The sequence below is a fragment of the Ambystoma mexicanum genome, chromosome 1p (assembly GCF_040938575.1).
Source record: "Ambystoma mexicanum isolate Mex_15411 chromosome 1p, UKY_AmexF1_1, whole genome shotgun sequence".
NCBI classification, from domain to species: domain Eukaryota; kingdom Metazoa; phylum Chordata; class Amphibia; order Caudata; family Ambystomatidae; genus Ambystoma; species Ambystoma mexicanum.
In genome coordinates this window covers 521,872,878-521,886,411 of record NC_090921.1, presented here as the reverse complement: position 1 = coordinate 521,886,411, position 13,534 = coordinate 521,872,878, and the positions used below count along the sequence as shown (strand labels likewise).

Genomic DNA, 13,534 nt, shown 5'->3' with positions numbered 1-13,534 from the left:
ACAGTTTTGACTGTTGTGTAGGCACTGGATAGGCATTTGCCAGGCACTGCTAAAATGGAACTCCCTGGCCACAACATGGTAGTAGTGGAAAAATGGGAGTATCTGGGCATGCAATGTCCTCCCCTACGAGTACACATTTTGGTGTTACTGCATGAAACAGTTAGCTCAAAGAGATCCCAGGAGAGTATGTTTTGGGCAGGGAGGTGCACATAGTGTGTGAGACGATCCATAGCGATTAGCATACCCATGGGCGGTAATTGTGTGGGGAAAATTCAAAGAGCCACAGGCAGTGCGTCTCTCTTCAGACTATTTATTACTAGAGTTCACAGTTCCAGGCTCTCTGCCAACGTTTTTTTCTGTGGCTGCTTCTTAAGTCTGGAAATCCTTACCTACTTCTCTACATCTTTTACCAACTTTGAGTTTTATTAAGCTTTTCCATTTTGTTTTATGTACGATTTACTATTGTAGTGTTTGCGGCTTAAGTGGGCTTAATTAAATGCGCACAAAACACACACAAATACTACACTGAAACACTCAAAAAGCTCTTCTGTAGCTCACCCACTGCTACCTTGCAACCTTTAGACGGCCAACATTCGTCCACGCAATGTTTTCATTAATAATGTAAAGGTTTGGGCTCTGGTTTTTTCATGCGTCTACAACACAAACAAATGATACCATTGAAAAGTATGTAAAGCCATTTTGACTTTCTATGTTTGTAATAGTTATATATTTATTAACTTAGGTACCTCTACCTGGGTGATCTTATTTCTTTTTTAGCCGGATTCCATGATATAATGAGCATTTTGAAAGGCCTTAGACATTTTTCTGTCTTGAAATGGTCAGTAAACATTTCGATATTGCATTGGTGTTTTATTTTAAGTGCAACACTGCAACCAGTAGTGAATTAAAGTAGTTGGTATGAAGCCATCCTGTCGAGGTGCCAACCAACACCTATAGGGTGTTCACTTCTGGCCGAGCTTGACTAATTTGGATAGGCTTCTGAAACCTGGTACTAACTCCACAAAGGGAGGGAGAATGGATTCCCGGCTGATGACCATAAGTGGACATGCTTATCAAGAAGATAATGCCTCCTACGAAGCTCTCAAGTTTCCTGAGACCCTGCGTGGGAAGGCCATCCGGGCCTGTGTTGCTTAGAATGCTGAGGATTGTAGTTTTCTTAAATTTCAAATAGGAAAGAACAAACGACATGCTCCAAAATCCAAAGTGAAAAAAACAAAACAGGACTACCACCGAAACATGAAAGTTCTCCTCTTAAAATGTAGTAAGTGATTATCGAGGTGCTGACCATGGTGGTCTTTTTGACGACTTGCGGCTTAACCCAACACACATGTTAACTGGCCCACAATAAAATCCCAAATCAACAAGGCCGCAAAAGTTTCGGAAAACCAGCCAGGGGGTGGGCTGAGAAAAACTAGCATTGGCTTTCTCAATAAATGACTTACAGATGTAAAGGGAGCCTCTTATATTCTCTCTTCCAACAAGTCCATCCAGAGAGTGCAGGGCACGGGCTTGAACCAGGAGGCATTCCTTGCTTTGGCTGGAGTTTCGCAGATTAAATCACCATTCCTTGCTAAATAGAAGCGCATGCCATCAGTGGCAAACTTGCATGGGGTGGGGGGGAGGTGCTGGGGCGGGCAGAGCAGATATTCGTTTAGAGTTTGGTTGTCGGACCAAATGGCACGTGCTTAATTACTACATATGAATTATTCAATATAGGAAGAAAGTCATTCATAGCGAACAAAAGATATCCGTTTTGGCCACGATCACAAGGCGCTGCAGTGCACCCCACCACTTGCCAATGCTTTTTTCCTCCACATTTTGGCACACATAGATCCAAGCTGCAATTTATATCAGACAGGCCAAAAGTTAATTCAAAAGTTGAATGCTGTTAATACTTCCACTTCGACACAAAATGAAGTGCACGCTTGTGAAACTAATGGAAAATCAGGTCAGTCAAGGTGCTACCAACTCTGTTCCGGCATATAGTTATCTAATGACACTATTTAAAATATTACAAAATGATTTTTTAGCGCATTTTATGGTGGTGGGTCAGTCTGTGCAAATTACACAAATTTGCAGAGTGTGATTGGGAACAGGCAATACCAAAATGTACCTTGTTGCCGCTGCGAAAGATTTAGTATATATTATAGATGACGGTCCCTCATGACAACTTGCGTGGCTGTATGATGGGACACTTACTGGCATTTCAACAAGTAACGCTTTCATTGAGACTTGCAGCTTTACTTTTTGTTTGCATTCTAAAGACTTAAATGCCCGGGCACGCAGCAGGCTTTACAGCCAATGAAACAGGGCTAGGTGAAGGGTGAATCCAAACACTGTTCCGGAGATGTGCACAGGGACACGGAGTATGCAAATGCCGCCAGACTCCGTGGTGGTAGCGTGGATTGCGGTCCACAGTGATTGACATAACCAAGCACGCTGTTTTAGACACGACCCACGGTCTTCAGCCAATCTAACTTACACAACCTCCCACAATTACACTCAGCCCCTTTCTCCCGCTATCTCAAGGATATGTCACCACAGGCAAAGGAGGCGCGGAGTCCTGTGGCTCCGCCCACCCCTGGGGCGGACACCACAGTGGTAAACGCCCCAACCCTCCCCGCTAGCCGGTACCTGTACGGTGGTGCCAGGGCGGCATGCGGGAACCCATAATAATTACTCGCCGCCATCTTGGCGTCTTCACAAGCGTAAACCCGGCCGGTGAAAAAAGGGGCGGTGCTCCGCTCCTGTCACGTGCCGCACTGACGGCCGGCACGAGAGCCGCGACTGTAGCGGCGCTGTTAACCCCAAGGTGTGTTGGAGCTCCCGGACATTGCGCATGCTCTGTCTAGTGTTCTGAGTGATGCCGTTCTAATGCCATCCGTGGACTGTTCTGCGCATGCTCGCTGTTAAGGAGGGAATATACTGCTTTTTGACATGGCACCTCTTATGAAGCCGACTTTCATGAATAGTTTATTTTTGCCTTGCCTTTTTTACTTTGCATTTCTATGAAACCTTTTCCTGACTGATATATTTAACGAGGTGTGTTTGAAAAAAATGTTTGAAACCAACTGGAAACATTTATTTTAGATGTCTAAATAATTACAACTTAATTTTGGGCATCAATGTTTTTTTAACTGACCAGTGAATCATTTTACAAGGACATCTACCAGGAAAGATCATTCCATAACTTATCTCCCACATACTTGCCTCTTATGTTCAGCCGTTCTGATGTCGATACCTTCACCATTCATGAAACATACACGTTTTGAAGCACCTGGTGGGAGATTTGTTAAAGACAGGAGAGAACAGAATTTTTTATTGGGTTTAGAATTATTTGAGGAGAAGGAAAAAAAATAGCAAAAATGTTAAAAGACAAATCGTGTCTCCTGGTTCGACCTGTATGTGATATAAACTAAGCCTCCTTCACAGAACCAGAACACCTGAAGGTAAGTAGTTTACATGTAGGTTTATTTCTCTTAGTTATCAAGTAGAGAAAGCACTGGGACAGCACCTTAGGCCCAACTGACACCAGTAGAACCCTGCACACCAAACATACATCAACATTTCACCTAGAGTCCCAGTGACATCACCGCACTAACACTCCACCTAGAATGTTAGTGACATCACCACACTCATAGCCATAATCAATCCCAGCACAGATTATGACAGTATGCTCAAGCATAATCACAGTCACAGTTCAAATACCACCTGGGATCATGCCAGAACATAAAGACATTTACAGAAGTTCCCATGTGAGACACTTATTTGTTGTGCTGTGCGAGCCGTGCATGTAGGGGGCTGGGGTGGGCAATGTTGCGTATTCACAGGCTCCTCCGTGACCCCTGCGGGCCCCCCACCTTATAGAACACACACGGGACGTGTGTTCCTAGTTCGGGCTCTACGGTTGCTCTGCTGCGGCCGTAGAACCAGTGGTGCAACTTTTCTGAAAATGATGGGGGAAACATCATGACAACTGAAAGAAAGGGTCAGAGTGCAGTGGGCGGACGTTGGCACTGAGGGATAAGACTAAACTACTAAACGACAAGAGTCCATTGCCGACGTGCTTGGTTATAACTTTCATAAGAGTGATGGGTATCTTTAAATTTTAAAGACACGCCAGTCTTCTGAAACTTATAACACCACAGTTGGTCTTTAGAATCCACTGCATTGACAACAGTAAACGAGCCTTCCCCCTCTACCTAAAGGGGGCTTGCAAGCAGGCTGAATGGAGCTGGTGTTTAATTATTGCCACCAGGGCACTGACTCAAACAAGCATATAGACATAATATAAAATGGATGCCTGCAAGATTCTAAAACAGCGCATTAGGTTGCTTATACTGATTTCATTAATTACCGGCAGTATCTTTCATTTGATTTTTTTTAGATGAGGTGAAAGTTTACACAAATAGAGTACATCCCTGATTATTTGCATTTTATTTTATGTATAGAGCAGTAAACGCCAAAGTGTTTAACAAGTAAAAGAAACTTTACATTTCAATTGGAAATAAATGAAACAACCAAATCAGCAAGCAAGCAAATGTGTTTTGAGACGAGAAGGGAAGTGTGGAAAAGAGGAGCGAGAGTGACGTAGAGGAGTGCATTCCCATTTTTAAGGCCAGTAAGGAAGAGGAGCAAAAGCAAGACATGGCGGAATCGTAAAGAGAGAAAACAGAAGCTTACCCAAGACTGAACTCTGGTTGAAGATGCCATTTTCTGAAATAGTCAGTGTCCAAATGTAGCTTGACAGCGTTCATTTCCTTGAATGAATTGCTGGATAACATTGTCTAAAGACACCTGATCTAGGCAACTTTAATGCACATAGCAAACAGCAACACTGTTCAAACGAGTTTGTGTCATTGTGGAGCGCAGCTATGTTTTTAGGCGCCGAAGAGCACTGAAACCTCTCTTTGCTTCACATGTGTTACAGGGATGACCATCAGCAGTCTAAGAAATCTTTCCAGCTCACCAAAAAGTCTCCTAACATCACTCCCGACTTGTTGGAACTGGCTCACAGCCTCATTTAAGGAAGTGTATGTGTAATGGTGTGAGAAAATGTCCAGTTGCACTTGCAGCAATCTAACATTGATGTATGGATATGACTTTAAATGTTTAATGCTTTCATCAGTGAGGCCAGCACCGCACTTCGCATTGAGAAGTATTTCTTCCAGTCAGGAAAATTCTTGCAATCCTGGTTGACTAAACCGGTATTGTAGCTGAGAAAGATCCATATCGATGATTTTGAAATACTCGATTTTGAAGAACTGTTCAGCTGTGTTGGTAGTGTATTGTTCTCCATTACCAGCTAAACGTTCTGGCAATCTTCTAGGTTGTGGATGGGCGATTGGTTCTAAATCCAGCTTCTGAACTATTGCCCCTGCTTGCTGAAAAAACAAGAGAAGACATGAGTCATCTCTGAGCCTCGTTAGGTTTTCTTGTATGAGAATATTTTTTTTCAGCATGCCTGATACGGTGCAATTCCGCTCTTAGAATCTTTTATTTGGTATTGTGAGTGGTTCCATTAATGATTGTATTAGTGTTAAACTAAGAATAGTATTTCCTTTCAGAAAGTGCTCCAGGAGACCATTTGCCCTTGCAGCTACTTCTCCAGTACTTTCCTGCATTCCCTGTAGGCTTTGTATGACAAGTTTATACTGTCCTAAAACTGTCATGATCTCTGCTTCCAAAAGGTCATGGTTTTCCCAACTCCCTTGGAAGCAGATCCATAACCCAGGTTCCGAGTGCCAACCAGTCCCAATTGGGACCTTTTGGACCCAGTCCTGGCGCCAGTGGCACCAGGCTCATAAATATGCCCAGTCCCAGCGCTGGAAGCGCCGGGCTCATAATGCTTGGGTGGACTTACCTGCAGCAGACCATGCTGCTTACTTGCCTGCCAGTTGAGCCTCTGATCCTCTTCTGTTTGGAACTACTTTTCCTGTTGGGTGGGGCAGGAGCCACTCCCTAGATTCAGAACACTGGAACTCTTCTGGAAAGCAGGAACTCTTTTCTTACCTAGGCGTGGCTGTGGAAGGAGACACTAAGCACTACAGGAGGCTATTTAAACCACACCCGATGGATGAATCTTGCTTTGCGTTATTCTGCATCCTCTGCAGCAGAACGCTCATCGTGTCTTCTGCATCTGATCCTGGGCCTAAGGAAAAAGGCTTACCATCCTGAATCCAGTCTTCAGCAACACCTATAAAGACAAGAAAGAACAGGTTAGCATTACGGTCTTCAGTGACAGCTCTTCACTTACCTGGTCCATCGGCTGTCACCAACGCCTCGCGCTGCATTCCGGCATCTGAAAGACAAAGGCTTACCTACTCTTCGTGCGCTCCGGAGGTCTTCACACTGCATTCCGGCATCTGAAAGACAAAAGCTTACCAACTCTTCGCACGCTCCGGAGGCCTTCGGCGCTGCATCCCACATCTGAAAGACAAAACAAGGTGCGTTTAAAGACATTGGGGAACTTTAATACTCACGTGCCATTACTCCTTTCCACATCTAACCCAGTGGGTATTCCGGCACCCTGCAGCCGCTCCGAACTTGTACCTGCAAAATAAAAAGACAGTTAGAGCGCATCGTGAAGCAGGCAACAAGCGCTTACTTACGTGCTTCCAGGCGCTTCTATTCATCACACGGGCTCCATCTTCAACTCACTTCAGCCCGTCATCCGCCTTCGCCGGAACCCTGCAAAGCAAGAAACATCATTACTAAAGACTTTAAAGACATTAGAATTACTTGAAACTTACCGTTCGTGCAGTAAACGACGGACAGCAGTCCTCTGAAGTCAAGAGGCCTGCTCCCCTTATCCAGTGAAGAAACTGGTTACAGCACCCTGCCCCGAGGCAGATGGAGAGCACGGCGTTCACTTACCTAAGGTGAGAGCGTTAACCTTTGGGGTTCTACAGGAGAAGAGAAAGGGAAGAAGAGAGAGACATTCAATAACCCAGTTCCTTAATCCCATATTTTCTATCTGCAGACATCTTACCCTTCGAGTCAGACATACAGTGCACAGAGGTCCAGCCCAAAGAGCCAGCCGTGTGTTACACATCACCTTTGAAGATACGGTATACGCCCAGTCAAGACCGGCGCCTCTACGGGAATCAGGTGAGCGTTACAAAAACAGCTTCAATTGCAGATTGTCAGACTGTCCACCTGGTAGGGCAAAGAGGTTGCAGTTTTCTTATGTTGACTGATACATTTTCTGTGTGGGCAGTAGCTCAAAACATTGTTCTGAACTTCAGGGATTTACCAAATATTTTCCCTAGCTCATTCACCCAATTTAGGGTGTTTCGTAGCAAGGGGCTCGCATTACAGCTTTCTTTCTCTACTAGGTTCACACAATGTGCACCACAGTGTACAAATAAGGATAGTGTCTGTTTCTTTTTAATGAAAACTTAGGGTCCGTGATATGCCCCAAACATGTTAGCAGCACCGTCAAATGCCATACCTCAGAGGAGAGCAACAGGAAGAGGAAGACAAACAAGCACATCAAGAATCAGGTTGGCAATAGAATCCCCTGTCGTATCCTTGGGCTCATATAAGCCAATAAACTCTTCATGAGGATTCATGTCAGAGTCCACATAACAAAGACAGATACTTTCTGGTTCCTTTCCTGAGCATTCCTGAGTTCCATAAACAATAATAGAATAATACATTGAGCTGCAGTTAATGTTGGCTATGATGAAACAGATTATTTCATTACTCATTGAACTGATGATTTCATTCTGTATTGCTCGACTGGTGTAGCCTTGCTTTCGCTGTAACCACATTTTGAACGTTTCATTCTTTACAGCCGCAGAACATTTTTAGTAACTCATTGTAATTTCCCTCATCCAGTTGATGGCCCCGCAGTGGCAGTCCTTGTCTGACCAGATAGCGCAAAGCGATGACAAGCTTATATAAGCACTTCCTTGAAAGTTCTTGTGACTTCCTTGACTGATCTTGCAGAGTAGCATCAATGTTTTGTCCATGTAGGGCATGTACCATTTTCCAAGACGCATGCTGGTGAGTTCCAGATGACTGGTGTGCTGCAAACTTTTCACATGCCTTCTTCCAGTTGGAAAATCCTACTGTAGGAAATGTTGGATCACGTCTCTTTGACAAGGCAAGTGAACCCATTTTTTCACCTTTTGCGCAAGTGAAACACAGCACTGCCTTCAAATAAGGAGTGAAATGCAGCCACTCACAATTTTTGTACCAGGCACTTTGAAATCGCAGGCTTCTTTGACCACAGATTTGTGGAGGTATTTCCTCAGTAGGTGGTTAAAAGGGCTTTTGCAAAGTAAGGATTGACATCTGGGTTACATGGTCACCTGGATACTGACACAGTGTGTTATTTGGTGTGAAAGAACTTGTTGTAGCGATGTCATCACCAGCACAGTTTGGTGGTTGTGGCTGTGATTCAACTTGGGCTTCTGATTCATGCTCATTCTTACACTCGTTATGCATTTCCTCCTCATGAGGAGCACTAATTGATGAAGTTTTACTAAGATCGGCAGGGTTAACGCCCAGTCTTTTGAAAAAGGCTTCAATGGTAGGCTCGCCTTCCCTTTGGCGCTTCATCTGCACTTTTTCGGGTTTGGATGGATGCAATGAATTGCTCTGAAATGTAGATACGTAACATAATTTGTATCGCTAACTAGTCAAATACACTGTTTTATCAAAAACAGACTCGCTCAGCAAGTACATTTTAGGATTATAAATCAGTAGACTGTGAGTAGAGGTCCGGGCATCCGCAAACCAGGAATACACAAAAGTATACACAGAGCAGGTTATGGCCCAGGGCTGTTCTTATCTCACTTAGCTCAGCTTCTGCCTTACCTGTGTCTCCTCTCTCTGCCCTGATCTCTAAGAAGGATGTCCTTGAATGTGCACAAAGTGGTGCCAGAAGAAGTGCTTCAAGCACTCTTTCTCTCCTCCTCACCTAAAGATTATTAAGAAAATAGATGCATGAGCTACTTTAGTGCATGTGATCCAAATGTAGTTCTATACAAATCTTCATTCTGGAGTTGCAGATGGGTACAAGGGCTCTTTTGTTTATTGTTTCTGAAGAATTTTAGAGGAGGGAGGACTAGGTCTCAGTGTGGGCATGCCCAACCACAATACAGAAACATCTATAGGGAATTATATCTACATACAGGGCAGTATACTGCACAAGAGAGACCCAATAAACAATGCACAGAAAGGCTAGACAGAAAGGAATGTATTTTTTTCAAACTTTAGCCTGACTAGTATTAAACTGATAAAGCGTTTTAAACAAAACTGGCTTCTGATGCATGGTAAAGGATCCACAGTTCCTCAGCCACTACCTCCTCACTATTATGCAGGCCTCAGGGGTTATTTTGGCAAAAAAGAGCAGGCCCATGCTTTATCTAACAGAGCTAGCATTAGCATCTCTTATTAGTGCTGGCCCGCAGCTAGTGAAAATCAGGACGCAGCAGTGTAGAAAGGGTGTTTGGCCTAGTAGATTTACAATTTAGGCAACTTCTTTGCTTTATGTGTTTAAGTGTGCGCCCAGTATGGCATGCTCGTCCGAGTCATATACACAAAACATTCCAGTGTGTGCTCCTGTATGGGCATTGGGCACATCAGACAAAAACAGGTATATGTGCTGTTACATAAGGGAGCACCACATAGGCGCCATTAACCAATGGGGTGGGGATGTGTGCAGCACACAAATAATTGCTGCAAACATTTCATTGCATTGATTTTCCATGGACTACTGTATGCACGGTGTCAGACAATGAACTCTACTTTCCTAATCAAGGTGGCAAGTGACATTGAGTTGCCATCTGGTGTGCGCGCTAGGCAGTGGCTGGCTTGTTTAGACAATTAAAAGACCTTTGATGCTGAGCAGAGGCATTTAGTCCATGTCCCAAAGCAGCCACTAGAATACTTAAGCAAGAAAATTGGAGTTAACCTTCCCAGGGATGCGACATATGTAACTAAAAAGTAATATACAAAAAAAACGTTTTGGTGTGTCAAATAAAGAGACATGAAAATAAATAAAATTGTTAAAACATTTCCGTGTAGCATTATAATTCTCTTTGAAGAATGCATATGTTTGGTCAGCTAACTGATACTTGTGCTGGCCTGGTGAATACAAATGCCCCATGTTCAGTTCCTAACACTGACATGTTAAGCACAACATACTTTGTAAAAACAATGGCTTGTTAAGTGAGCCAAATTTATAAATTGCCCCAATTGAAAGGCTGTCAGTGGGGTGTTGTCGTGATATACAAAGTGCCAATTTGCCAATCAGGGCTTTAGATGACAGCATTAGCCGCTGAAAGCTAATAGTTTATTCAAAGTATGTGCTAAATGCTGAAAGTAATGCTGAAAGTAATGCTGAAAGTAATGTGTGATGGCGCCTCCATTACGCTTTAGGGAGCTACAAGGAATATGCAGGCCTAGTAGGGGTGGCAGGTCACATTATGTATTGTGCATAGACAGGCAGGGTGGAGGCCCCAGTTCTGTAGCTAATAGAGACATTATTGGAGGGTTTGGAGCATTATAGCACCTATATAGCGCTTCGATCTTTGAAGCGCTATGGGCACTAAGCTATGAGTGCATGCCTTTTAGAGCTTGCTCACATGGGGTTAATTCATCTCGGTTTCTGTTGGACTATTCTGCTTTTCTAACTGTAGCCCTGCATGGCTTCGTAAACCAATCCTGTTTCCCTGAGAAGGCCTGGTACGGCCTTGCCCACACGCTGATAAGGACATTCCAGTGCTTTCGCAGAGAGGGCTCCAAGGGAGGGGTAGGAGCGAGCAGGGAGCATCTCAGAGAGAGTTGGATTTTTCCATGAGCAAGCCTATATTTTGTACAGGGAAAGTTCTGGTACTGTGCCTCAGGGTGACTGACAGCACGAGATTACAAAAATGCATGCCCACATGAATCAGGTGGGAGATCGATCCGTGGACTTGGTTCGAGCAAGATCGAGTGTCCGGAACCTGATGCTCTGTCGGCACCCTGCAGATCTGTCATCTGAGCGGGGCTGGCAACAGCTAGCTTATGAGGGCCAGGGTCTCCCAGCGCTGATTGAAGGGGCGTAAGACTGTGTTTCTCTATGTTTCTCTAAGTTCTATGTTTCTCTATATTTTGTATTTCTCTAAGCTTTGTGTTTTGTAATCTTCTCTAACTTGAATTCCAAAGTGCTGCTAAATTTTGCTGTTTATGCTTTTGTCTAATAAATGGTAAACATTTTGAAGGTGTCATTTGTCACTAGCATGAGTTTACTGCTCAGCACGATAGAACCTGTATTTTGGGCTGAATTGGGTAATTTTTGCTCTCAAGGGCTGGTCCCGAGGAAGATTTTCCCCTTTTCAAGACATTTGGTGGCAGAGGTGGGATCGTGCACAGCAGTGCCTTGCTATGAAATGACAAATTGTGTGAGAGAACACAGTGCACATTGAGGAGCAGGCTGTCGCATTTCCTTGGTCATCTCACTGCAGCTCTGAGACACCCAATAGACAGCACTTTTGTGTCAGCTTGCCGCGGTCGATAGCATGTGTGGTTAAGACTTTCCCCTTCAGTGAATCAGTCGTGGCTGACTTACTGCTTATGAACGGAGCCAGGGAGCACAAGGCGATGAACAAGCGGGAAATGGCTATGTTCAAATGCTCCGATGAATGGTGAAGAAAGATTTATGTTCAATTAGGAAAGAATTTTTTCATGCGGTTTCCCTTGACAAAGTTGTAATTTGGATTGCAAAGTGAGACGAAAATTCTTGCTCTATTATGGCATGAGGGCAGAGAAAAGAAAAAAAGTTGCAAGGATTTGACATGCAAATTGTGAATAGTGATTTAAACATTAAGATCCAGCCCCAGTGTGCTAGCGAGTGGGGGGCTGTAGTGTAAGGAGGCGAAGGTGCGCCTTTTTTAAATTTATGCTTTTGAAGTGTTGACATTCCTGAAGATAACGTGGGAATGAGCTGAGGTGTAGGAGAAAGAGTAACATCTGTGTTGAAAGCCTAAAGGGCTTGTTTTTTGGCAAATGTAAATTCCATGTGCTGGTGGTGCATTTTGTTTAAGGAAACACACTAAAATGGCTACATTGCATTTAGCTGTGCCATGCTTACAATGGTTGAGAGACTCACTTAAAAAAAAAAGTGAGTGAATGGTATTTGGATTTTTGATTTTTATGTATTGATTTGGAATTGCAGAATCAGTTTGCAATGGTTTGGGGGAAAAGACAATTTATATTTTCTAAATTGCCCCTAAATTGCCCCTAGATTATGTGACTGCTTCTCACGCTATGCCATGGATTAAAGTACTGTTGCTATTAAGTGGTGTATGTTTTGGAAATAGTGACCTGTTGACTGTGATACATGGTGAAAAAAGTTGTTGACAAATTAACAGCCCACACGCAATACAGAGTGTGGGTTATTCATGCATAAATCGTGCAGGGAGCTGCACTAAATATGATACTAAATGCACTATGGTTTGGCGCTGTAAAGGAAATAATTGGTTTTAGTTTGGCAATGGTACAACAGAATGAAAAATCTGTGTGTGATAAGACAGCACAAAGATTCAGTGGGTTGCGGGTTCTTTTGAAAGATCGCACAGTGCATTGGAGTGAGTTTGTGAAGCCAAACTACAAAGTCACCTGAAAGAAACATGATTTTACATGGGACCTAGAGCAACAGTCTGTCTTTCAGCAGGCTAAGGACGCTTTGCAGAATTACATCACACTGGGCACCATGATGAAAACTGATACTTTTGAACTGGAAATGTTATCTACAATGATGTTGCTGTGCAGAGCTTGTGGCTTGAAGATAACTTGCACAGAAATTCCTGTCATGGGCTGGCTGCGTGAAATGGCTATGAGAGGAAGAAGTGAGAAAAGCAAAGAATGCTGCGCTCCTGTTCAGTGAAATGGTGTTTACAGAAGCTGGCAGATATGGGAGCTTTTCTGAGTTGCTGAAGCAGTGCAGAAAACAGTTAATCTGGATGAACTGTCTGAAACGAGTGCCTTCCATTGAAGCCGCCCCAGCTTATGAGTTATAGGCAAAGAGACAAGCTTGCCACATGCGTATGGCGCTGCCATGTGCACAGGAAAGATAAACAATGACATTCGTGCATTCCATCCCCTGTGAGAGACACTGTCAGTGTGAGCAAAGAAAGAGGTGGGGGTGCAAAGCCAGAATGCTTAAACTGAACTGAAGGCAATATTTACTGTGAGCGAGGAGATGAAAAAGGGCGCAATCTACCTCAAACATGCTGACATACACATGCTTTCTGACACTGGCATGCAATAACAGAGCTGATCAGAAGTAAAGAATTTGCCCAGTATCATCACTGGAAGAAAAAGAAATGCTGCATGCAGATGGCAGGCTGGGCGCATCGCGCATTTGAACATTTGGAGAGACTGTGCACCTGTGAATGGGCTAAGAAAAGACAGCTGCCCATTTCAAGAGACATTGCCGTGCAAGCTGCATCCCCGTGCCCCATGTGATGTGAAGTGAAGAGACATTGCCATGCAAGCTGCATCCCAGTGCCCCATGTGA

General features: G+C 43.9%; 1 protein-coding gene across 4 annotated transcripts in view; it reads right to left on the bottom strand.

The window, feature by feature from the left end:
* Positions 1-2,868, bottom strand: part of ZFR2 (zinc finger RNA binding protein 2) — a 2,121,586-nt gene extending 2,118,718 nt beyond the window's left edge. For 3 of the 4 annotated variants that reach the window (XM_069649412.1, XM_069649413.1, XM_069649415.1), the window contains exon 1: positions 2,656-2,868. In XM_069649412.1, the coding sequence (XP_069505513.1) occupies positions 2,656-2,711 (56 nt within the window). In that variant the 5' untranslated portion in view covers positions 2,712-2,868. The remainder of the gene's footprint in view (positions 1-2,655) is intronic. The other variant, XM_069649414.1, reaches the window with a different exon arrangement.
* Positions 2,869-13,534: the final 10,666 nt, after the last annotated feature.